We start from the raw sequence: 26322 nt of genomic DNA, 5'->3' as shown, positions 1-26322 counted from the left end.
TGCTGCTGTGAAGCCGAGATTTGTTTTAGAATCCTGTCACAGGACTCTACTAGTTTGGCTTTAACAGAAGACACTATAAAGCTAATTTTACCATAGAAAAAGGTTAAAGGAAGGCAGTGGAAACTCATTCAGAACAGGGAACCATATTTCTTTAGAGCGTTCAAGTATTTCTTGTGAATATTTTGTGAATGATCAGCTGTGAAAAAGGTTAGTTTGGGCATGTTAGAGCCTCATTAAGATGGTTTGGCAGTCCCTTGGGAGGAACTTGTATTGCAGGATAACTGTGTGATGTCTCACATTGTTGTTCCAAAAGGACATTCACTGATACTTAGAAAGTGGGAGTTTTGGGAAATGGTGGGTGGAAATACTCTCAAGCCATGTAATTAAATGGAAGGAGCTGCCAAAGGAGATGATCCGGCACGATTCAAAGCAAGCAGGTATTTGTATGAGCACAGCACGGCCAAAAACACTCTGAGAAGAGATTAATCGTGTGACTCAGGGTTCAAACTGATCTTTATGGCAGTGAGAACTGCCCTTTTCTGTGTCACAGGATATCAAAGTTTGTTTTTCACAGTGCCTTGTGCTCTCCTCGAGTTCCCCGGTGCTGAGTTAGGGAGAAGGGGCTGGACTGGCAGGAAAGGGAATATGGAAAATCATCTTGCTGATGGTGTTGCTGTGCAGGGAGAAGTTCAAAGGTCCCCTGCTGTACCCTGCTCCCCAGGGAGCACAGCCCTGTACCCCAGCACAGCTTCAGCTCTGTGGGAGAGGTGTAAAAACCCTGTGCTGGCCCACGGAGCCCAGAATGTGTGTTGGGGCCACGGAAAAGGCTGAGCTGGCAGAAGTGGGCTTCCCCTTGTCCGAGGATCTGGGCTCCTGAGACATTCCAGGAGCACGTTTCCTTCACTTCACCGAGAAGCTGGAGGGGAAACGTGCAGTTGTCAAGAGCATTGCCCATTCCTGCAGTGGAGTCCTGGCTGCTGCTTGAACTGCTCCTCCTCATGGTTTAGGATTTCCTCTCAGCTCTTTCCCCTGAGCCTTGCAGAGCCCTTAGCTCTGTGTTTACACTTCACATAAACCAGCCAGAGCTCCCTGATTGTGCAGATGTGGGGCAGGTTCAGTGTCTTGGGCAGCTGTTTGCAGCATCTGCAGCTCCGGGCTGGGTGGGGTTTATTCCAGCTCCAGTTTAATTTCAGCATCCAGCACTTCTCAGCAAATTCAGGATTCTTTGGGTTTATGTCTTGCTACTGCCCGTTTCCAGTGTTTGCTGTTTCTCTGGCCTTTCTGAAGGGAATCAATTCATTGGCTAGGTGACCAGAGTTGGAGAGAAGCAGCTCCAGGCTGTGCTGCTCCATCCCCAGTGTCTGGGAGCCAGTCTGGCTGTCCAGGAGCAGCTCCAGACTCGCTGCTCTCACTGCAGACACTCCAGCTGACAGCACCAGGGATTCATCTGCTCCCAATCCCCACAGAAACACAGGCAGTGAACCTTGTGTTCCCTCTGGCACAGTGCAGCGCTGGGATGGAAATGCACAGCCACCAGCAGTCACACCCGGCTTTGGGAAGCTGAACTGCAGATTATCCATCCCAGTGATCCCAGTGTGGCCACACAGGGTTTCATATAGGTTGAGGAATTGGAGTATTATGGTTTCAGTATTGGCATAAAGAAGTTCAGGCATAAATATCATTACTGTGTTTCTGGCTGGCTTGAAAATTCCACTGCAGTCTCATAAATAGGGAGAGATGGCCCCGGTTGGTTTTGTGGGTTTGTTTTCCTGTTTTATTTAAGTACAGAAATCTGGTCTCCTCAGTTCTGGAGCCAGCTGGAACAGCAGGACACTGCTCTTCCTTATAAAGTGCCTCATCTCACATTTTCTAGTTCATCACAGCAAGACTTTTGATCCTACCAAGTATTTTGGTGAGTCTCCTCCAGCAAAGGTCCCAGGTTACTTCAGCTGGAAGTTCCCCACTTGGGTGCCAGGTTACTGAGAGCTGTTTACCTCCTGGAGCAGGGATTGCAGCTGACACATTTATGGCATGTGGAAATTCTCCTTAATAGGGATAAAGGAGAAAGTTTTCAGAGAGAATTCCTTCAGAGATGTGTGTGTACAGGGAAATGGGTCCTGCTGAGAGCTCAGGATCTCCAAAGCCACCCCATGAACCAGCATTGTTCAGTCCAGTGTGCAAACTGTAAACAGGGGCAGTAAACAGATTTATAGAGAAAACCTTCTGTACTTTCTGTATGTACTAGTGCAGAACACTCACTCACAAGCTTTTCTGTCCTGCAGGCTTTGGATTTCCCACTGTTGCTGGGTTTGCATATAGAAAACTGTAAAATGGTAACATTTAATAAAATCCACAAACCATTATCTCATGTCTCTTTGTTTCTTGTCATTTCAAAGTACCTTTAATAGCCACAAAGAGCTAAAATCCTGAAAATTGTGGGGGTTTGTTTCATCCAGAACTGGGTTTGACCTTTTGGCAAGATCCTGCCCATCAGTTTGCTTTTCCTCATTTTGAAATTAAAATGGGTTCACCAGCGATTCTTTGTTTTTGTGGGATCCACGTGACTTCGGGAAAGCTTTGGCAGAGTCTGTGTGTTGAAAACCTCCCAAAGCGGGCAGCTAGGACCGGCTGGAGTAAGTGGAGTTGTTTCTCTGGCTGCTGGGTGGAGGTGCCTGCATTTTTGACACTGCCTGAACTCAGCCCTCAGCCTTGGCAGTGGTCTCAGCTCCCTGCTCCTTGTTTGAAAGGATCCACGTGGATCCGAAGGGGTTTAGACCTGGGGGGAGCTGGAATGGGCTGTGCTGGATTCCTCCCCGGAGTGCCAGAGGCACTGGGACTCGCCGGGAGCGGGGGGAAGCAGCCGCTCGAGATCTGTCAGCGTTGTGTGCGCTGCCTTTGCCATGGCAACGGGAGCGGGCTCACACCCGGCACGGGGCTGCGGGCACGGCCTTTCCTTAGCGAACCCCAGCCGGCCGCCCGTGCGCTGCCCGGAGCCCGAGGGGCGCTGCAGGGCCCGGGGCAGGGCGAGCTCCGAGCCACCGACACACAGCTACAGCTGAGCCCACCGACCCACAGCTCCGGCCCTGAGCCACCGACCCACAGCTACAGCCCTGAGCCACCGACCCACAGCTACAGCTCTGAGCTGACCCACAGCTCCGGCTCTGAGCCCACCGACCCACAGCTCCGGCCCTGAGCCACCGACCCACAGCTCCAGCCCTGAGCCACCGACCCACAGCTCCAGCCCTGAGCCCACTGACCCACAGCTACAGCCCTGAGCCACCGACCCACAGCTCCGGCTCTGAGCCCACCGACCCACAGCTCCGGCTCTGAGCTGACCCACAGCTACAGCCCTGAGCCACCGACCCACAGCTCCAACCCTGAGCCCACCGACCCACAGCTCCAGCTCCAAACCCACCGACCCACAGCTCCAGCTGAACCCACCGACCCACAGCTCCGGCCCCACACCAGCAGCCCTTTGTCCTGCCCGAGCTGGGGAGCCCAGGACTGAACACAACACTCCAGAGGTGGCTCACACAGGGTGAGGCACAGTAATCACGGATGGGAAGAGGGAAAACAAGAGAAAACAGGGAATGCAAAGGAAAAGAAGAGACAGAGAAGGAGGAACAGGGAGCAACCCACCTTCAGCACAGGAGCACAAGAGGGATGGGCCTGCTGATAGGGAAGGGAAAAACAGCTGAAGCTGTGAGTACAGAATGATTTCATCTCAAAATTTCAGAAGTAGCTCTTTATTTCAGGGTGTCCCCAAGCTGTGCTGCACTACTTTGGAGGATGTGGGGTTCAGCTGGAGTTCCACTTGTTAAATGCAGAAACTGGGGGGAAATTTTTTTGCCATCAACACTAAAAGTAGTAATAAACTGCCTTAAAAACCCATAACATAATCGTACGAGCATTGAACTTTATTTAAGAGGTTCACTGAGCTGGCAAGGAGCAAACCTGACCCATTACTTCAGCCCAGCACCAGAGCACAGGGATGAGTTCAATCACCCTCATCAGGGCCTAGAGCCTGTGTCCACAGGAGCCCTTGGGGGAGCAGGGGGGACAATCCCCTTCATCCCACCACTGCAGAGCAATGGGATCATCTCCATCAGTCCTGGAAGTGCCCGAGCACAGAATGTAGAAAAGGGTCTGACCCACGGATCTGATGGAGAAAACCAAACCATGGGATGTGGTGGGTGTTCAGGATCAAGGCATCCAACTGGAAATGAACTGGAGAGGCTGGAGCTGGGATGGACACTGGGACAGCACACCAGCACCACAGTGTGTTTACTGCTGGTCCTTCCATCGAGGGGCTGGCACAGCTGGGGATGTGTCTCACTGGGGCACTCACCCTCTTTAACACAAAGATTTCCTACAAGCTGCAAATTATTTATGTCATCCTTTAAATCGAGCTATTAGTTGCACAACTTTTTTTGGATGTATCAAATTATTCAAGTCCTACTACAGATTTCCAGCTCTAGCTACGAGACGTGGTCCCTGTAGAGGAGCTCAGTGGGATGTGGTGCTGGGCTGCAGTGAGGAAGGAGCAGTTATTGGACCATTCAGTCCCAGTCCCTCTGACATTCCATTCTCACTGCTGTACAAACCCCAGCACCAGGAGCAGCAGTTCTGCCACACGGGTGGGACTGTAGAAAAGGAGTTCTTGGCTGTACATGGCTTCCACAGTGGCTTTGTTACATCAGGTACAAACTGTACAAGTTCTCCGGGTTCCAAGTGTTCTAAGTGCAGAAACAGTTCAGCCTGTGTTTATAGACTTGGGTTTAAGTGTAGAGATTATGACAGGTAAGGACCAGGCTGAGTAACCAGCTGCATATAACAGCAAAGATGTGGGTTTAATACAACCTGCAACAGTACCAATATGTACATATGTACAGAGCGGGTCCTCTCCTGCTGCTGAGCACGCTGGGCCCTGGATCCTCAGCTTCCCTGGAAGCAGAACCCCTGGAGCAGAGCAGGTCCAGTCGTGCAGCACCTCAGGCTCCTGGGCTGGGCTCTCTGTGGTGGCCCTACAGGACCCCCTCGCTGAGGCGGGACTTGCCGTAGTCCCCCAGGTCGTTCTGCAGGTCTCGCTCCTCGTCATCTGCAATTACACATTGTCATTAGAGCACAATTAACATGCTCAGATCACATCTGATGTGGTATCACTGAAAGAATATCCAAGCACAGTTCCCAGGACATGGTGCTGGAGGGCACGGCCCGAGCTGGCCAGGCTGTGCCAGGATGGAGTCAGCAGGGACAGGATGTGTCCAGCCCTGCTGTCAGTGCTCCAGGGGCACCTCACACACTGCCTGACTTCAGACACTGCAGCACTGTCCCCCCAGCTGCTGGGCTTTCACACTGGCCCCCTAAAACCCAGCTCCTGCTCCAAGTCCCATGCCCAGAGTTGACACCACGAGGCTTCACAGAGGGTGGGAACTGCAGGGACCAGCACAGGGAAGCCACAGGTTCCCCTTCCATAGCAAGGGCTCCTTCCCTCAAAAAGTGAAAAACCCCAAAACTTACATTTGTTCCAACTAATGAGCTTTTCCTGCACCTCAGAGCTATTCTTTCAGATCAGGGAAGACTCTTGTTCACAGCAAAGGAAACCCAAGCTGAGCTCCCTCATCTTCCACTGGCTGCTGAGCTGCCTGGAGCTCTCCACACCTTCACAGCCCGGGAGCCAGGCAGGGGCCTGAGGGGCTGCTCCAGCAGCAAAAGGCTGGAGCTCACCTGCATCACACAGGTGTGTTCTGTAAGAAGGTGCCACCACAGCACCTGGACATCCTGGAGTCACTCCCCTGCCACCATCCAGCCACCACCAACAGACATTTTAGAAGCTGCCACCTTCAAACATGCCCTTGCTCTTCCTGAGGGAAGGAACCAGGCTGGCTGCTGCCCTGCCCCAGGGAACATCCCCCAAACTGGGTATTTCCCCTGGATCATTTCAGTCAAAGCCCACACATTCCTAGAGAAAAGAGAAGCCCTGTGGAATCCAGTGGCTTTGTAGCACATGCCACAGGCTTTGTTCAGGCTGACACAGACCCGGTGATGTTTTCCTGACAGTTTCTAGACAGAAATTCTCCGTTTTTTTCCTCTCCCTAAACAATTACAACCACTCTCCCTTCAACCCCCCTGTTCCACCCTCTCCTGCCCTGTGGACAAATCAGTATAAAGCCTGAAGCAGTCACTTTTTCTGGAATACTGGAAGCTCCACTGGCCACACTCAAATCACAGCTCAAACCAACACAAGAAGTTATTAAGGAACAACAGAACAAAGCTTGGGAAATGTGGTTTGAGGTAGTAACACACTCTGCGCAGACCATCTCTTAGGAAGAAGCTTCCAGAAGTTATCCTTTAACCTTAACTACCAGCTCTTAATCCAGTCTGTCTATACAGAGGCAAAGAGGGGCTCATCAGGAAAAGGATCTTCCCCAAGTGGCACCATCTTCTCCAAGCCACCAGAGCAGGGACCTTGCAGGGACCCCACCTGGAAGGGAAATGTTTTTATGGGGTCACTGTCAGTCAGAGCTCTGCTTTCACAAACACCACTCACACTGCAAGTTACACAAGCCCAGTGTCTGTGGTTTAACATTCTCCCATCACTTGGAGCTGTACCGTGCCCACCCTTCCCCAAGTGGCCCTGGGGAATGAATGCCCAGGGGAATGCAGCCCTGCTCCCTGAGCCATCAGCTCCCCTGTGGAGGCCCCACAGCCAGGGACTCACACCGTGGAGCAGCACAGAGCTCTGGGGGGCAACAAGAGCTCTGTGGGAGGGGGACAGGGACAGGGACAGGGACAGGGTGCAGCATCCCTGCACCGAGTGGCAGCCGCCTATGGTCTGGCTCTGCTGCCAGGGAACAAGGGACAGGACAAGAGGAAACGGCCTCCAGCTGTGCCAGGGGAGGGTTTGGGAGCATGTTTTCACAGCAAGGGCTGTCCAGAGCACACAGGCTGAGCAAGGGAGATGGCACCAGCCAGCACAGTCAGCCACAGCCACAACTGCCAGAGCTGCACCCTGAAGCCCAGGTGAGGAGCTGCTGCAGTGAGGAGCTGGGCAGGACCCACTGCTGACTCAGGGGAACGGGACTGACCCATGAAACAGCCACCACAGGACTGCCAGGGCTTGCAGGGCTCAGGGACACACAGGACACCCTGCACTCCCTGCCCACAACAGCCCAGCCCCAGCAGGGCCACGGCTCCCCAGCGGGGACAGCAGAGTGCCACGGGAAGGGACACTCACTGCTGGGCCACTGCTCTGCATCCCCCTGTGCCTTTGTGCAGCTGCCAGCTGGATGAGCCCAGGGGCACACACAAACCCCCTGCGAGTTCTGAGCACAGGGGCCACACAGCAGGCTGCAGCCCGAGCAGCAGGCACTGCAGTTCATTAGTAAGTTAGTTAATCACCACAGGTTCTGGTCCATGCTATTCTTTCACTTGTGCACAAGTTCTAAACTGCCAGCCCAGCCCAGCCTGCTGACACTGCACTTAGCTGCATGTTCACACAGTCAGCTGCTTTTTTACTGGCTTTGGCCATTCATTTTGCTTAGATGCCAATTAAACACAGTGCTTGAAAAACCTCCAGCTAAAAACTTACATAACTTATGAGGGTCAGAATCAGGGGGCCTGTAGCATTTTTGTCCCATTTCCTATTTTTTCCCCCTATTTCACACTTGCATTTAACTGGGAATGCTCTCCATGGCTACCCAACACTGTCTCCCTGCAGACATGCAGGCCTGTGACAGATCTCCCCCAAGAGCTGCATGGAGAAGGCAGACAAAGCAGGCAGAGCAAGCGAGGGAGGCGAGGCAGGAGGCACATGCAGGACAGGGAATGGCCATGCACACACAGGTGTTAGGCAGCACTGGACCAGCAGCTCCAAGGTGGGTTAGCACAACACCACAAGCCTGTTGAATCTGTGTATGATGCACAAAAGGGACACCTGGAATCACCACCTGAGGCCTCCCTGCACACCAGCTCCAGGCAGGTGTGACAAGAGCGGGAGTTGAACCACTTCATTCCTCTATTTGACAATTTAGGAATGTGGAGGCCCAAGGCCCTCCCAGCCAGGGGCCAGAGCTGGGGGTTTGGGTAAAACCATGTCTGGAATTTAGAATCTTGCTTCTCCTAGCAGAACTACAGCAGCAAGGTGCCAAAACCCTCTCACTCAAGACTGCTGCATCGCTGCTGTCCCACAGAGAGTGAGACCAAATTTCAAACTTCTTCGTTCTATCTGAGATCAATTTGTGATCATCTAAACCAGAGAGGCTTTACACAAATTCAACAAGTAACTCAGCATGGATTTATCACAATGGGATGGAGGTAAGGCCCAAGCTCACCTTGGACGTCTTCTTCTCCACCATCACCATCCTCTTCCTCATTGTAAGCCAGCTCAGCCTGTTTGTCTGCCTCATACTCACCCACGTTCCCATCATCCCCATTATAATCTGCCAGTTTAGAACCCTGCTGCGGGTCCACAGGGGATTCATTCTCATCAAAGAACCGGCCTGTGGAGTAGGAAAGGAGTGAGTCAGCAGCAGAGAGGAAAGAAACAGGGGGATCCTACACGAGAGCAGATCACAGGTGGAGGCAGTCGGGTCTGGGGCAGATCCAGCTGGAGAGAAAGGGGGGAGAAGGGAGAGGGCTGGGGCTGAACAAGGCTCGTGTCACCTCTGTGCAGGTGACACCTCCACGTCACCCTGGCGACACCTGACTGACTGTCCCACTCTCCTCTCTCCATGGCAAGGGCTGGAGTGAGCACCCAAACAGCTCCACCTTGGACTGCCCACAGGCACCACCACAAGATTTCTCAAAAAGCACAGGAGGAAGGCTCAGTGTCCATTTTTCCAGAGGCCTGGCATCCTGCACAGCCCGGAGCCCCAGGGCAGTGCCTGCAGGGGGTGCCCTCACCTTGGCTTGGAACCTCGCCCAGCTGCCTTCACACTCCCCTTTCCCAGTAAGCTTTAACACTGGCCAACCTCCCAAATCCACCATTTTTGTCTCCCAACAAAAAAATTAAGAATGGTTTCAGATCCTGAAACGACGCACAAGAAAAATGGGAACAGTCTGGAGATATGGAATGAGCAGACAATCACCCAGGCACAGGGTGACAGATTACTGGTGTGATGTCAGCTCAGAGCTGGTGTTTAATGGGATACAGGAGATCCCTTCCAGCCCGGGGCTTGAAGGAAGCAGCTCCCAGTCTGCAGAGGTCACTGCCCTGGAAGATTGTATATAAATGGGAAAAAATGTGATTAAAGTGTGGTACAATTCCTACACAGGGCAAGTGATGAGTCTCAGTGCAAGCAACTAATGGAAATGTAAAACTGGAGAATGATTTCAACAACAGGATTAAAAATGGACAGATGTAAAAATGAAATTATTCCCTAAAACCAGGACAGAAGCAGTACTGCTTCTCTGTATAGGGGAAAAACAGCAGAATCACACCTAGCACAGCTCAAACATACAGGAGCACCAGTTTCAGGTATTTTCATTAAAAAGGCAAGAAAAAAACCCATGATCTGTTTAGAAATCCAAAGTTCCATGCATTATTCATTGCCTGTTCATGTCTAACTGAGTGTCAGTATTTTTGACCCTACATTATATACAAAGCCCAGGTAGGACAGTGGGATCTGCACCTGTTAAACCCAAACTGAGCCATGGAAGACAAGGGCATGTACCCAACTCCCAGCAACACCAGCCCCTGGACAGCCAGAGACACTGTGACAAACAAGCACTGAATGAATTGAAGTCGACAGAAGGAAAGGTTTTAAAGCTGATGAAGAGATCCCAGGAAATGCAGCAGGCCCACAAAGGCTACAGACTGAGCTCAGGGAGCACAGTCAGTCTGGTGAGCCCATCCAGTGCCACCCCTGCCATGGCGGGGACACCTCCCAGTGTCCCAGGGACACCTCCCACTGTCCCAGGTGCTCCCAGCCCCAGTGTCCAGCCTGGCCTTGGGCACTGCCATGGATCCAGGGGCAGCCGCAGCTGCTCTGGGCACCCTGTGCCAGCCCTGCCCACCCTGCCAGGAACAATTCCTGCCCCAGATCCCATCCAGCCCTGTCCTGGGCACTGGGAGCCATTCCCTGTGTCCTGTCCCTGCAGCCCTTGTCCCCAGTCCCTCTGCAGCTCTCCAGGAGCCCCTTTGGGCACTCTAAAGCCTCCCCAGACTCTTCTCTCCTCCCATCTGAACAGTCCCACTCTGCACCCTCTGCTTCAAAGCTCTCAGTCACCAACACCCACCCAGGCACCTGCCCACGGTGGAACTGCAGAGCTGGGTCAGAGCTGTGCCAGAGCCGGGCCAGAGCTGTGCCAGAGCTGTGCCAGAGCCGGGCCAGAGCTGGGCCAGAGCTGGGTCAGAGCTGTGCCAGAGCAGGGCCAAGGCTGGGCCAGAGCTGGGCCAAGGCTGGGCCAGAGCTGGGCCAGAGCTGTGCCAGAGCCGGGCCAAAGCCGGGCCAGAGCCGGGCCAGAGCCGGGCCAGAGCCGGGCCAGAGCCGGGCCAGAGCTGTGCCAGAGCCGGGCCAGAGCTGGGCCAGAGCCGGGCCAGAGCCGGGCCAAGGCTGGGCCAGAGCTGTGCCAGAGCTGGGCCAGAGCCGGGCCAGAGCTGGGTCAGAGCTGTGCCAGAGCTGGGCCAGAGCCGGGCCAGAGCCGTGCCAAGGCTGGGCCAGAGCCGGGCCAGAGCTGTGCCAGAGCCGGGCCAGAGCCGGGCCAAGGCTGGGCCAAGGCTGGGCCAGAGCCGGGCCAGAGCTGTGCCAGAGCTGTGCCAGAGCCGGGCCAGAGCCGGGCCAGAGCTGTGCCAGAGCAGGGCCAGAGCTGGGCCAGAGCTGTGCCAGAGCCGGGTCAGAGCCGGGCCAAGGCTGGGCCAAGGCTGGGCCAGAGCAGGGCCACTCCACACCAGGGGGCAGTTTGCCACCAATGGACCTTCTGAACAGCCACTGACCATCAGGACAGAACCTTACACAGACCTGGATTAGACAACTGCTTTTGTGATAAAGTCTCCCCCTCACTGCACCATGACAACCCACCATCAGAGTTATTCCCCGTGTGAAGGGGCAAAGAGAAGAGACTGACTGGGGACAATTCCTGACTCTCAGGTGCCCCCTCGGAGCCTACAATGGAGACAATTCCTTCCCAGCTCCTGCCTACACAACTACCCCCACCATTTAATCCGTGACCAGGGAAGAGAGACAGTCCATTAACCAAGCCAACAACTGAAACAGGCTTTCTCTTCCTGAAGCTGCTCTGATAAAATAATGAGCCCTGCACACCTCAGAACACACAGAGTGGAAGCCAGGCCTGGCCAGGTTCTGTGACAATTTGTAAGACACGCGTCCCTGTTCCATCACAAAGTTCAACAAGTGATATTAAAACAATCAGAGTTTTCTCAGTTCTGGCTGAATTCTTACAGTATTGTCCAAAAAGTGTATTGAAGTCAAGTAATAAAATGAGAAACTCAGCATCCTGCATGTATCAAAGCTCTGACTTAACCAATTTAACTGCAGTAATTTCCAAAAACATCTTAAATTCTGACAAGGAAATATTTTTTTAAATATCTGAATGTGAAAAAGTAACACATTAAAGCCTATCTTTTACCCAGGACCACGTTATATTCTTTCTCAGGCTCCCTCTCCAAAGCTGCCCTCTGCAGTGGTACCTATTTTGCAGACAGACACTCACACAGATAAAAAAATGAAGGGATTTTTTTAATATATTGAAGCCTGTGATATTGGCCAACTTACTTTGCTTAATCTTCTGCAAGTCGCTAACTCGGCTCTTTGGGATTTTTATCTGCTCTGGCTCAATTCTTTGGTCTTTCTGGGATTCCACATTTTCTTCAAAGTTCAAGTGCTGGAGAGGATTTGGAGGGATCTGCTTGGCAATGTCAGCGTTTCCATCACTGTCACTGGGCAGACCTACAAGGTCAAAATGGGAAGTTAAAATTCTGAAACACTCAGAATTTTAGCAGGAGAGGACTGGAACAAGTCACCTGCAGTGCTGGCACAACCTGGTATTCTCTGGCCTTAAAGTGACTCCAGCTGCAAGCACAGAGCTTATTTTATCTGGCTTTGCCTCTCTTCTAACTGCAATTCCTCCAAACCCCTTCCCTGCAGGACTTCAATGTCTCATGTTCCAAACCTTCCCCATGGCACCCTCAAGTGAGCTGTTCTCAGGGAAAGGAGGACACTGAGCAGGGACAGGAACCTTGGTTCCTCTGACTGTGGCTACAAGAGATCAACAACCAACCCCCGAGGGGGTGGTGCAGCCCTAATTAGTACCCTGAGGAGGAACACTCATTTCAATTACTCTGTCCACTGGAGGAATGTTGAGGCACTTATCTTTGAAATTTCTAACTCAATTTTAGCTGTGCTTGGTCAAAAGGCTCAGAAATTATTGGTGTGGATGGTACAAGAAGGGATCATACAATAGCAGCCCAAGTGCCTCAGCCAGGTAAAAACACAACCTTGTATCCTGCAGAAAATTATCCTTGGTTTTCCTCTTGTAACCAAATATTGCCTCATCACCTCTAGCAGGAATTTTACCTGGTGCCAGGTTGGGAGCATGGGGCTGTTCAGTTGGAAGATGACCTTCACTTTTAAGAGGTGAAATATGTGGCTTCTTTAAAGCTAAAACAGAACACAGGGACAAAAGCATTAACATGAAACAAACACACTGTTGACCTGGTCTTGCTCTAACAATCCTGTAAACTTCTATGTTTTTATACTTTTCGTAATGAAAATATAAAAGGTAAGATTTCAGGAGGGGCATTATCCAAAACACTCCATTTTGAGAATTCAAACCTCTAAGGCACAGTAGAAACGATCTGATTTCACACCCCACTAGAATTTTATTACCACAGAGAGATTTTAAAAGTCTGCACTCACTGTGAACCACATGGTGTTCACACACAACATCTACATCACCAAGACCCAAATGTGAAAGAATGAAGAGTATTTCTCCTAACCAGTGGGAGTATCTTCAGCTTTAGCAGGGTCATTATCTTCTATTTCAGGCATGCCTGCATCTCCTCCTGGTTTGATTTTCTCTGCAAGACAAGAGAAGGAAATTCTGCCTTACTAACCCTTCAGACTGAACTGTGTATTTCCCTCTTGTGGAAGGCTCTAACTTAGAACCATCACTGCAGCTAATCAGTGTATCTGAGCAAAACAACTCTTTCTTCTCCTTCAGAGAAGTGCACAGTCTGGAGGCTGGCAAAGGATGCAACACAACCAGCCCATTCTCTACCACAAATGCCCAAGAAAGGAAATACCTTTGCCATTTGCAGCGTTTTCTGAAGGCTCCTCATTCTTCACTACGTCTTTATCTTGCACCTCTGCAACAGTCTCAGGTGCTGCCTGGTGCCCATTGCTGGGGCTGACTGCAGTGTCTTTACTGGACTGAAGTTTTTGTGCAGCCTGCTAAAATAAACCAGGAGGCAACATGAAACACTTCCCTGGAAAATACAAAATAAACACCCTCAAATTCAAGGGTTGCTTCGGGTCAGCAAAACTGCACTTATGAATTCAGGGATCACCGAAGCAAAGAGCTGGGCTGGAAACACAACTGGACAGGAAATGTTCAACACAGCTCAGCTGCAGGACATTTCTACACCATACACAGGTGTTAAGCACAACAAAAACAGGTTAAGGTAACACCAGCCTTAAGCCTCAGGTCAGAGCCTTGAAACAATTCTAGACTGTAAGAGAAGATGTGACAAACTTGCTCTCAGTCTGCCCTGTTATCTGAGGTGTTTATAGAAGAAGTAAGGAAACAGGATTTTAAACATCTGTTTGCAGGAAAGAGGCCCAAATTCTACTGGCAGTCTGTCTGATGTAATGACACCCTTGATACCATTCCAGCACCATCACAATTTGCATCACATTAGCACCCCGAGGCCCGGGCAGAGCTCAGCTCCCTCTGCAATAACCTGGGTAAGGCTTGAGGACACAATCCCACCCTGGAGAGCTGAACAGTGACATCCACACTACGGGCAACAACTGAAATCCTCAGCAATGACACCACGGAGGAAGGCTGGAGCAGAGCAGAGGATGTGGCCTCAGGCTGGAGCCCAGTGCATTGGGAGAGACAGCAGCAGATTTCATACACTAACACCCCCTTAGGGCTGCTCAGGGGGATAATGAACACAGGGAAAAAGTGTCCCAGGCCTCCACACCTCTGAGGCAAACAGCAGGATTTGGGCTCTTCCCATTCAACACAAACTTTCTTGGCATTACCTTTTGTTCCTGTGCCATTTGGTCCATTAATTTCTTGATGTTCTCTTCATGCTGCAGTCTCATTTCCTTGATCTGCTGCCCACACTGCAGGCTTGAGGAGAAACACACCATTAGTTACACTCCATTTGTTGGATCTGCTCTCCCACAAGTAAAATAAGGGAAAAATATGAAGTGGGACCAAAAGCCAGACCCGAGATACAACTAGAATAGTCTGTCCAAGAATCCTGGTGTATGGAGTGGGAATGGACTGGACACAGTAAGAAAGCAGGGCTGGAAAAAAAATAGGCACAGAGCCGAAAACCCAGTAAAATAAAGAGAATGCCCTTGAATACACTTCCTCCAGAAGCTGGAATGCAACCAAAAGGTCAAGCTCCACAGTTAATCTGTCCACAAATATTAATTCCACTGGGAAAGCAACGTGTCTCTCCTGGCTGTCAACAGAGAAGGTGCAGCAGTGCCACTATCAGTTACTGCTCCCAACTCAAATAACACGACCTGAATACACAGGCAGGAGCCCCAACTGCCCCAGCAAGGCACGACATCAGCACAGCCACCAAAACTCCCATGTCCCACAGATGCTCAGCACAGCACAGAAACACTTCATGTGTGTAAAAGCTTCCAACACTTTCTCAAGGGCTGTCTTCCTCTCTTCTCAAAGCTGTAGGAATATTTGTCCTCTCTGTTGCTCTATCATCAACTTAAAGGGCTGAAGTCAACTTAAAATTTCAATCTACACAAGGAGCTTTCAGCTTCAGCTGAAACAAATGAAACTACACTGGCAGAAAGGCAGCAGTTAACAATGCTGCTGACAAAGTGCTGTGTCCTTTAGACTCCTTCATGTGTTAGTGAACTAAATCTCCATGTTATAAAAAATACATTGACTTAAAAATGCAGAACAATTCCACTAAGTCAAGATTCTCCTTAGCTCCTGTCTCACGTTTGGGGGAGAACTACAGCACCACAAAGAACCTGCAAGTCAAACAGTCAACTCAGTGCATGGCCAAGTGAGCACGCTCGCCTTTGAGGATCAGCAGACACGAGATTAATTAGCACTTTTTAGTAAACCCAGGTCCCCCTCACACACACCAACGTGCAGCTCCCAACACTCCTGGGGACATACCTGTCATATTCCAGCCTCCTTGTGAGGTAGGTGTTGTTCTTCTTGTACTCGTGCAGCTGATCCTCCTGGCGGATGAACTCCTGCCGTAACTCCGCCAGTTGCTCTGGGACAAAAAGCAAAACCAACGTGAACACAGAAAGATAAGGAAAAAAAATGCCCCGTGGCAGATACAATTTCCAATATTGCTAAGTAAGTAAGAAATTGCTCAAGCTTCATGTCTAGACACACTTTAAAGATTCTTAAAGCAGTTTGGAGAAGATGCCACTTTACTCATGTATGCCAGATGGCAGCATGAATTAGAGACAATTTTTTCTGATACTATGCCAATCTCCCTGAATGTTTCTGCACCTCTGCATTCAGGAACCTTGCACAATGCTATTTCACTTATCTGCTGGAAATCTCCACAATTTCCTGAACGGTTCTGTCACTGTGAGTAACGTGGAAGTGCTGCCAGGTTACCCCAGGCAGGATGCTCAAACACTGTCTGTCTGCAGTGAGTGTACAAAAGGAGGCACCTTCCCACTCTCCATAAAGCCAACATGGATTTCCTGCCTTCACAGCTGCTCTAGAGGTTCTCCCTGCTCCTCAGGCTACAAATAACAAAGCTCCTACTATTTCAAGTTGCAGCTACACGGATACAGGCAGAACCCACGTGTGTTGTGTGCAGGCGTGTTCACATCTGATCACGTTCTGGCTCACTCTGAAGTACTCTGGACACAGCAACACCACAGGCATTATAATCATGTCTGCACAGAGCTCCAGAGATGTGTCCTGGACCTTTTCTAACCCAGCATAACCATCACAGTGTTTCCGACCAAACTGCACATTTGGCCATGAAAATGACTCTGCTGCCTTGTAACTCAGCAGTGCCAGAACACACATCCTTTCTGCAGCTGAGTGAGAGCCAGCTCTGCACTTAGCCACACCAGCTAACAAACACAATGAGATCTCACATCATGAGATGTTCCAGCATCTTAATGTAAGCTACATTCTGCAGCACCTGAGCAGTTAACATGCACAGCTTCAGCCTGCCAAACGAGTTTGGCCACGAACCCCTCACCCTTTAGCCGATGTATGTCTGCCATCTGATAGGAGATGTTGTTCTGCAGCTTCATCTGGAAGGAAGAAAAGGTTGGATAAATACAGGTGACCAGCAGGTTGGGGAGGCTTTGGGCTGTGAAGACTCAGGTGTGTCTGTTTGCTTGGTAAAGCCAATGTATGGACAGGGGTGACGTGCACGAATTTCCTGTAAATCTAAGAAATGTGTGTTTAGTGATAGTAAGTGACATCACCAGACCAAACACTGTGTTCAGGCTTTGCTAACAAAGGCTTAAATTTTAATGCCAGAACATATTTATATCAAAAAAAGCAGACTGGGCTAAAATAAACATGCTGCATCCTGATACTGCAAGAGGGACAGTAAATAGCCAATGTCAAAGCACAGGTGGATAAAAATAAAGACAGTATCAACAGCAAAACAAATTGTTACCTAAGGTATATGATATAATAGAATTGCTATCTTTAAATAGATCTTTTATGTGTTGCTATCTAACAAGCTAACACACATTTTATTTTGAGATGGAATCTCACACCAGTAAACCAATAAACAACAGCTTTTAATTTGGCATTTATAGTAAGGAAAAAATAGTTACAATAAGTAAGAAATGCACATAACCAAGTCCTGAAGTAAATGTTTTTTAAGGATTATGCACATACACAAAGTCCTGAAGTAAAAGTAAATGAAGATGCTTTGTTTTGTCACTACATAAAGACAAAAACCAGCAGGAACAAAGAGAAGGGTTCATGTGTGGGATATTCTGAGAAGGGGCAGAAATCCCTGCCTGCCCTCAGGCACCCCGGGTGCTGTGGTTGTTTTTCTTGCAGTTCCCCAGTGATACAGAGGTAACTGCAGGCAGGTGCTGAGCGGGGCTGTCAGGCGTGTGACAAGGTCAGCATCACCTCTGGGAGCAGCACACTGCAGAGCCAGCACAGCCACTGGGCCAAGACATGCAGGGACACACACGGGGACACACCTGGACACAGGGGCTGTTTCACTTCCCCCTCAGTCCCCCGAGTGTCTGTGTCTGTCACCTCCATTTCCTGTCAAAACCCCCAGAACACATCTGCCTTTAGGGCTTCCTCCCTGCACCTGTGCCCTCCCTTCCACCAAACCCTTCATTCTGTAAATGCACTTCCCATTGTGGTTTTGCTGTTACAGGAGGCACTCTGCTCCGTCTGGCCCGTGTGGGTAGGATCAGGGTTCCTGCCTGGGGACTCCAGCCATGCAGGAACTGCAGAGATGGTGCATTTCTGCAGCACACATGCATCTGGCAGCTCTGGGCACACAGCAGAGTTTCTGTGCCAGCCTGCAGGATCCTGGCTGTCCCTGCCAGCAGGGCACCCGAGGGCAGGCAAATCCTGACCCATGCCCAGAACAAAAACCAGGAGGGCTCTAGGGCTGGAGAGACATCACCACAGCTCCATCTGTGACAGGACACCGTGCTGCTTCACAAGGCTCTTCCCAAAAAAAGAAATCAAGCAGAACTGGAAAATTAGGGACAGAGCAGAAAAAACAGTAAAATAAACAAAATGGCCTTGAACATATTTCCTCCAAACCCTGGAACATAAAACTGAAAAGTCCAGCTCCACAGTAATCTGTCAGCATTCATTAATTCCACCAGGAACGTGATCTTTAGGGAACCTGAGCCCTCTGAGCACAGTGCTCTGAGAGAGGGACAGAATTGCTCCCCACAGGGGCACTCAGGGAGCCTCCTGAGCACGTCAGAGCCACCTCTGCCCCATGCTCTCGAGGCCCCCTCACAGGATGCACAAAGCAAGAGCCCTTCAGTGCTGGCCTGGGGAGGACCTGCAGAGCTTCACTTCAAAGGCACAGCTGGCCCTGCAGTGGGGACACACAGGGAAGGGGACACACAGGGAAGCAGAAGACACAAATCCCCACCAAGCCTCTCCATCCACTGGTCACACCCTGTGCCAGCTCCCTGTCCAACGACCCAGGAGAGGGGAGCAGGTACACCCAGTGATTTGTTGTGGTCATGAACAAGCATCTCCCCCTCTTCTGCCAAACTACAGGCAACAATCACATTTTCCTGCCTCCCACGCTAGTGCAGTTGTTTCCCAGAACCCAATAAATCTATGAACAAAGGAGATCCTGGGAAGCAGCGGGGTCTGTTTTCACACCCTCATCGATGAGAATTCCTCACACACAGACCCTTCCCACTGGCTCCTGCTCATCCCAGAACCCTGTGCCTGGCTGGGGGAGGGCTGCTCTCTGAGAGCTGCATGGGAATGTGCAGCACTTTTATCCCAGTCTTTCTTTTGGGTGATTATGAGTTTCAGAGAGAAGAGACAGAATTTATATCCAAACCAGCTCAGCTGACAGCAAATGTCCCTCATCTGAAGGACAGAAAAGGAGGAAGCTTTTTTATGATTCATGGGATCTGTTCCACCTACATATGCAAAACCCACAACCCATGAGCCATGGCACAGGTCCAGCTCCTCCTGGGCCCCATCCTCCTTCAGTCTAGACCTGTTTGTGTTGCTGAGCTCTCAGGGGCTCTCAGCACCTTGCCAGGCTCTGTGATGGAGAAAACAAACCCTCTGTAGCCCAATGAGCCCTGCACAGGAAAAAAACCCACCAGAAATCCTATGCATGGTCATGTGGCAACCCTCCAGTGCTGTGTGAGTTGTGAATCCTGCCATGTAACAACTCCACACTGCTGCTGTCACACTACAGCTTTGCAAACCGGGGAGCTCCCAAGTTTTGGCAACAAAGAACAGCCACAGCTGCTGCTGGGGATGTTTGACCAGCCAGCTCCATCCCCAGCATTTCTGGGCAGCAGGTAAGGGCAGGGCAGCGCTGCACACCTGGCATGGGCAGCAGCAGCTGTGGAAGGAGGTGCTCCCTGCACACTGGGCTCCTGCCAGGGACACATTTCCCTGTGCTCATGGCAAACGGAGCTGCAGGGCCGTGGAAAAACCCCCAAAGCCAACAGCACACAGCAAAACCCCATGGAATACTCAGGAAGCTGATGCTGTGTGTGCACACAGCACCTGCCCCAGTCCCAGGGTAGGATCAGCTCTGCTTGCCTCTCACAGGGAGCTCCAGAAGAGAATTCCTTGTTTGTTCCAAGGTCCCAGAGACCCTCTGGAGCTCAGCACAGGAGAGGAGAATTCCCGAGAATTCGTGCTTTTGCTGCCTCTTTTTAAACCCAAGACACTGGGTCACAGTGCCAAGAGCACACAACAGCCTGGTGCAGGCTCATTGCACCAGCAGGGGACAGAGGGCAGAGCCAAGGGTTTGGCCTTGACCCCAGAAATCCCCGAGCCAAGAGGAAGCTGCTGGAGAAACCGGAGTTGCCTCAGCACCAGGAAAAGGCACTTGATTTATGTGACCACAAGGCAAAGAACCTCCGCTGAGGACAAAGGAGCACAAAGCAGAACTGACACCGAGAATCTTCAAATGAGTTTTCCTTAAAATGAGCCTGAATTTGTTGTGATACCAACGTTGGGGTTTTATTTCTGCTCCTGCATCTCACAAATTGACTAAGATCACAAGTAATTAGCAGTTTGGACAGAGAGACTTGGCAGGTTCTATTCTGAGAGGAAAAAAATTATCATTCAACCCTTTTTTTGGTCAGACACTTTATATCTACTACTGTGACAGACTTTCATTCTCTAAAACAAAGCTTTATTCTCTACTCTCAGAGAAGTAATAATCCTTAATTAAAGTCACTAAAAGGGCTCTAGAAAAAAATAAACTGTTGCCACTGAGAAGAGACAGTGGCTTACAGGGGAGGAAAAAAGGACAGCAACTGGTTTTGGATAAAATCCTGCTCTTCTGGCCTCTTAGGGCACTCTGAACACTTTGAACACAGAAGAGAGGACGTTCAAAAGCCACAAGCTCACCCGGCCTTAACTGGCAGCTCCTGGAACAAAGAAGGAAGACACAGGGCACACACCGCAGGCAACTAACACTAAATTTAACCTGGGAGGTTCCCTGGGCAGGTTCCTCTCGCTGCCCTGGGGCTCTGCCCCGTGCAGGGTCACCCTGAGAGCGTGCAGAGGCCAGGCAGAGCTCAGGGACAGCAGCAGGGTGGGCAGCAGTGTGTGCCCCGTGCACCCGAGGGGGCTCCGGCACCCAGCGCTGCACCGCCCAGCTCACACTACACCTCCTCCCCAGTGTCCTACAGGAACACACCACATTCCCAACATTCCCAAAAATACAGACCCCTGCATTAAACACACCCCTTGCCTGGCCCCAGTAACTGATCCCAGAAGCCCTGAGGCTGGAAAAGCCCTCCCAGACCGACGTGTGACCAGCCTGTCCTGAGCCCGGAGTGCCACATCCACCCTGGGCAGCCCCAGGGACGGGGACACCAGCATTGCCCCGGGCAGTCCCAGTGCCTGAGCACCCCTTCCAGGAAGAAATCCCCCCTAAGCTGTGCCTGACAGCTCCCCTGGATCCTGCCAGGGCAGTTTTACACCCACAGGCAGCGACACCAACACACCAACCAAGCTGACTGCCCTTTTGCAGACAGAAGGGGAAGGATCTTGGCTAAAGCCCAACTGCTTTAGAATCACTGAGGCTGGAAAACACCTTGAAGATCATGGAGTCCATGTCACATCCAGTTGGAATTTTTATTGCAATCTAAGGAAAGATAAAAATTAAAAATCTGTTTGCTGAACACAAAGGGCTCAATTTTAATGGTTCAGTAGGAAACATTAATACAAACTTAATCAGCTTGAGGGAGTCTTACTCTGGAATGTAAAATGTACATACTCGGCTTTTTCTGAGACAGCTCAATGCATTTTCTAAGGCTGCTCATCCACTGTGCAATAAGAAAGGGCCAGAAAAACAAAGGTAGCCAGCAACTACCCTGGAGAGCGTGCCATTTCCATAAATCCCACAGTGAGAACAGTGCTCAGCCAGCAGAGTGATGACCTGCATGCAAATACACCCCACACGTGCCCTGAGCAGGACCTGTGTGCTGAGCCCCGTGAACCTCCCAGCCCAGGACGGTTATGAAAGCAGAACAGTGAAAGTTGAGGCATTCACTCATCTTGCACCACAAAAGAAATCCCCAGGCCACCCCCACTGAAAGGGCCAGCTGAATTTTCAATGAGCTTGGCTTCTCCAAGCCAAGGAAAATGACACGTTAGTCAGCATCAGGGTTGTTTGGGGTTTTTTTTCCCTCAAGTACACGCTGGCAGCATAAAAATCAGAGTGTGCTGTACCAGGCTTTCCAAGAGGCAAGCTCAGGGCGCTGCTGAACACCACACTGGTTTCACTTCCCTCGAAACTGTTGTTTTACGGCTCAGTCTGGTTTCTTGAACAATCACAAAAGATCAAATATTCTCAGCAGAGACCAAAAGCTTAAAAAACAATAAGTAAATTTGAAACAGCCGACTGGAAACGAGCGATCTCTAGGGATTTTCATTGTTCACACACACGCACACTGGACATCTTCAGCTCTTTTTGGGGCCGTTTTCAGGAAAAGGGAGAGCGCTGCAGTTGTCCAGCAGCACCAAAGCAGAGCCTCGGGGCCTCGATTCGCTGCCGGGCTGCAGAGGCTGCGGGGACACCCCGGGCAGGCGAGGGCTGACAGTGCCCCGGGCCGAGCCGCTCCCCGCCCTTACCTTGCCGTCCTCGCACCGCTTCACCTGGCCGTCCCTGGCCTGCAGCTGGCTGCTCAGGTGGCTGTAGTCCGCCTCCTTCTGCTCCAGCTGCTTCCTGTGCGAGTCCACCTTGCCCAGCAGGTCCGAGTTCCGCCGCTCCAGGCGGCCCCGCGCCACCTCGGTGCGCTGGGCCTGGCTCTGCAGCTCGGCCAGCTCCTCCCGCAGCAGCGCCTGGCGGGACGCCGCGTTCCAGCAGTGGAAGGCGAGCACGGCGATCACGGCCAGCAGCGCCACGAGCACCAGCGAGGGCAGGCGGCCGCCGCGGCGGTTCGCCCCGAAGCCCACCATGGGGCAGGCCGAGCGCGGCGGCTTCAGGCGGAGCGGGGCAGGCGCTCAGGGAGAGCCTGAGGGGGCGGAGGGCTGTGAGGGGAAAGCGGGTATCCTGCGGGGAGCCAAAGGGAATGACCCGCGGGGAACTGGCAGGTCTGAGGGGAGGAGGGGAGGGTGAGGCGGGGGGGCTGAGAAGGGAAGAGAAGAGATCCAGAGGGCAGCGCGCTCAGGGAGCAGGGAGAGAAGGGCAAGAGGGAAGAGCCCGAGGGAAGCGGGTGGTGGCCGGCAGGGCGGGGGCGGTGCCGGTGCCGGTGCCAGCCGAGCCGCCGCCGCCGGGCCCTGAGGGACCGACCGGCCGAGCCGCCACCGCGGCGCCCCGCCCGCCGCCCGCCCCCCGCGCCTCTCGCGAGAGGAGCGGCCGCAGCTCTCGCGAGAGGAGCCCGGGGCCGCCGGCGCTGAGGGGCGGTGTCTGAGTGAGGGGAGCGCTGCTGAGCCGCGCTGAGGGACATTGAAAACCTGCCACACCGAGGGGGACCGCTTCACAATCACAGCCCCAATGTCCAGCCTGGCCTTGGACACTGTCAGGGATCCAGGGGCAGCCACAGCTGCTCTGCGCACCCTGTGCCAAGGTCTCCGCGCCCTCCCACGGAACAATTCCTCCCCAATATCCCACCTAACAGTGCCCTCCGCCAGCGAGAAGCCTTTCTGTCGTGTCCTCTGGGGCCTTGTCCCGAGTCCCTTTCCAGCTCTCTTGGAGCTCTTTGGGCACGGGAAGGGGCTCCGAGGTCTCTGGAGCCGCCTCCAGGTGCATGTGGCCGCGGGGCAGGAGCACGGCGGCCCCAGCCCGATGCCGGAGAGCTGTTCCTGAGGGCACCGCGCGGCCTCCCAGCGGAGTGAGGGCCGGAATCGATTGTGTTATAAGGAACGCTCAGACAACGCGTTTATTCCTGGGCAGGTTCCCTCCACCCCGTTAATGTCGCTGTGCCGCTGGTGCTCTCAGGGGAAAATGGGACACGGAGCTAGGCTGGAACATGGAAGCGGCTCTGGCTGTGGCTGCAGCCGCTCCCTCGGTGTGAGGGGAGAGATCCCGGCAAAGTCAGGGTTCGGTGTGAGGGGAGATCCCGGCAAAGTCAGGGTTCGGTGTGAGGGGAGATCCCGGCAAAGTCAGGGTTCGGTGTGAGGGGACAGAGAGATCCCGGCAAAGTCAGGGTTTGGTGTGGGGAGAGATCCCAGCAAAGTCAGGGTTCGGTGTGAGGGGAGAGATCCCGGCAAAGTCAGGATTCCGTGTGAGGGGAGAGATCCCGGCAAAGTCAGGGTTCGGTGTGAGGGGACAGAGATCCCAGCAAAGTCAGGGTTTGATGTCAGGACAGAGATCCCAGCCAAGTCAGGTGTACAGGTGTTCACGCACACAGACCTTGGGTTTGGCTGTACCCCCTGTGATGGGGTTCAGCAGTTCTGTTTGCCCTGCTGTGACCAAGGCCCTCGGGCAGCAGAGGCTCCCAGGGAGCTGCTGGGCACAATCCCAGGACCTGCAGCTGCACATGGTGCAGGAGGATGTGCGACAAACAGAGGGGGATCCGTTTTCCTCCTAAAAGGAGCAAAAATAACAATATTTAAGAAATAAAGTATAGGAAGCCTTCCTGAGACACTGCCTACATCGTGCAGAATTGCCAGCTGTGACGATGGCATCACAGCTTCGTCCTTCCCGCCTGATTCCACACTTTACATGCCAATATTTGCACTTTGGCAATTAAATTGCTGCTACACTGATGGCCCATTAATCTGCCAGCCTACTCTCTGCAGATGGCAGTGCAGATTCACATTCCAAATCCAGCGTTGCAGATTTTTCCTCCTTGTGAAGCTGGGTAGTTCCAGGGTTTAAATCTGCCCTGTTCAGCTTATTCCTTCTGGCTGCACTTACTCTATGTCGACTGGACTGCTGCAAACCAGGAAATGTTTGACTAAATAATGGAAATACAATATAAATGTGACAGATTTGAGCTCAGAACTATACCTGGGTTTATTTAATTAATCTATACCTGGGTTTCACACACTTTGGTTTACTAACCTGTAACAGTCAGCTCAAAAATCTCTCCATGTAGTGCTCAGTGGTGCTTGCCCCACTCCTGTTTCAGTAATTTCTGTTGGAATTTGTTTGATTTCCCAGCCTCAGAGTTCAGGGTCAGAACTGGCCCCTGCACTTTTTTTGTGTGTTCTCCTTTGCATATCTGGGAACTGAGGCAGTACCAGGAAGTTTTCTTTTTCCAATTTAATTCCATCAGTGTTCCACGCCCTGTGATCCTGTCCTAGTCTGTTCTTTTCCTGTTTGGAAAGGTGTTCCTGCTGCCTCTCCCTGGCTGTAATCTTACACTGTGTGTTGGAATAATGTATCCCGTGGCATGTTCCGCTCAGCCCCTGACAAGATCTTGGCTGATCCTTGGCTTCTCTGCCCACGATCTGGTGCAAATGGGGAGGTCACTCCCTGGAGCATCCTGAAACAGGGCAAGCACAAGAACTAAACCTTAATCCCTCTGCTTATCATGGAGAAAGTGAAGGATCCAAAGAGGAAAGTTTATTTGGTGTTGTATCAAAACTTTCCAGATCTTTCCATGCATCTTTTCCATTTATCTGCCACTAACCAGATTAAGATACACGAAGGTTATGTAACAAAATAGTAATAAACCAGAAAACTCTTATAGCCACTAATATAATCAAGAAGAAGTAACACAGCCAGCATTAATGGACTTTTTTTCTATGCCACAGAGAAGAAAAACTGATGTAATTGAATAACTTTTCTGTTAGCATTACCAGGATGTCCTAAAAATGTGCAGAAGTTTGATAATATAAAATGACGGTGGTTCTGGAAGGTGTTAACATTTTCTGAGGAAGAATGCTCAGCACTGTGGTGCTGCAGAGGCGTGTAAGCAGCAGCATGAGAGCCCTTATCAGCCAAGAAAACACACAAAGGAACCTCAAAAACTGCTGCTTCAACCCTTGTGCTCTTACAGCCTGGGGCAGGGCATCCTCCTGCCTTGGTTTTGCTGATGAAATCCATCATATACATTTGATTTTCTTCTTCCCTTCAGACATTCCACTTTGCAAAGGAATTGCTGATTATTTGCTTCTGGTTTTTTTCCCCCCACTGTGAGGTTGGAAAGTTTCGGAGCCCCACATGTGGTATTTTTAGAACCAGTGTTGTATTGTTACTGCTGTGACACTTTTGTCAGTTAAAGCAATAAAAAAATCTGAGGTGTTGTTCCAGCCAAGGAGTTTGATCCCTTCAGAATCCAGAGCAGGTTTTAAATGAAAGATAAATTTAGCCATATTTGTTATTTGTGCATAATTTAACTCGAACATAAGAAGACAGTCTGATTTAATAATCTATTCAGCATTACAGAAAATTGGTGATTTTAAAAGCCTCTGATTAAAGATTTTAGGATCCCATTTCCTTCTGCTGTAGCAGAATCAACCTTTTTTTAAAATCTTTTACAAGTTTGTGGTTTTTTACAGACATTCTGAACACAGAACTCAAATTATCCCAGACTTTTAGTATATCCTCAAAAACTGATTAACATACTCCATCTGTTGGTATGCCAAGCAACTGTCCAAATGAGCAGCATTTCCATGGAGATTTGTAAAACTCCAGCCAAAGCAGGAAAACAGCTCTGGCAGGGGGATGGCATTGGAGGGGTGTTTGATTGCAACGTGATTGCTGCACTGGAGGGTTAAAGCACTGTTGTCCTGCAAAGTGTCCAGGACTCCTCATCCTCACAGAGCTGTGGCTGTGAACACTCTGGGGGCTCACTTGCAGGAAGAACAGCAGAAAGAATTCATTTCCATTTCAGCACGTTCAGTGGGTACCCAGGAGTGGCCTCGGAGCTCTGAGGGCGGCTCTTTCCCGTCTCTGATAAAGTGTAACTTGGGCTGCAGACGCCAGCTAAAGCCCATTGACTTCTAAGGAAAACGTTTGCTGTCTCTCTGAAGGGTGAAGATGGCCCTTGAGCAGCT

At 51.3% G+C, this 26322-nt stretch overlaps 1 protein-coding gene across 4 annotated transcripts; it reads right to left on the bottom strand.

Moving 5' to 3' along the window:
- Positions 1–3896: 3896 nt before the first annotated feature.
- Positions 3897–22701, bottom strand: GOLM2 (golgi membrane protein 2). 4 transcript variants are annotated; one of them, XM_066328145.1, is made up of 10 exons: positions 22006–22701; positions 16409–16463; positions 15349–15451; positions 14229–14319; positions 13265–13412; positions 12959–13039; positions 12537–12620; positions 11736–11909; positions 8334–8501; positions 3897–5098 (listed from the first exon to the last, which is right to left on the bottom strand). In XM_066328145.1, the coding sequence occupies exons 1-10, from the start codon at positions 22330–22332 to the stop codon at positions 5025–5027; spliced, it is 1305 nt and encodes a 434-aa protein (XP_066184242.1). In that variant the 5' UTR covers positions 22333–22701; the 3' UTR covers positions 3897–5024. The 4 variants fall into 4 exon arrangements, with proteins under 4 accessions (XP_066184242.1, XP_066184243.1, XP_066184244.1 ...); XM_066328146.1 differs by having other exon boundaries at positions 13265–13409; XM_066328147.1 differs by lacking the exon at positions 8334–8501.
- Between the last annotated feature and the right edge of the window lie 3621 nt (positions 22702–26322).

This window comes from Sylvia atricapilla, chromosome 13 (genome assembly GCF_009819655.1).
Source record: "Sylvia atricapilla isolate bSylAtr1 chromosome 13, bSylAtr1.pri, whole genome shotgun sequence".
NCBI classification, from domain to species: domain Eukaryota; kingdom Metazoa; phylum Chordata; class Aves; order Passeriformes; family Sylviidae; genus Sylvia; species Sylvia atricapilla.
Note: the sequence above shows the minus strand (reverse complement) of the source record. Positions and strands in the feature narration are given on the sequence as shown.

Excerpts from the sequence above, each read along its gene's own strand:
- GOLM2 (XM_066328145.1), bottom strand. The coding sequence starts at position 22,332 with ATGGTGGGCTTCGGGGCGAACCGCCGCGGCGGCCGCCTGCCCTCGCTG. Across the intron at positions 11,910-12,536 it reads TGCTCCCAACCTGGCACCAG|GTCTGCCCAGTGACAGTGAT; the intron begins GTAAAATTCCTG and ends TTGACCTTGTAG. Across the intron at positions 8,502-11,735 it reads CTTGCAGAAGATTAAGCAAA|GCCGGTTCTTTGATGAGAAT; the intron begins GTAAGTTGGCCA and ends CCTACTCCACAG.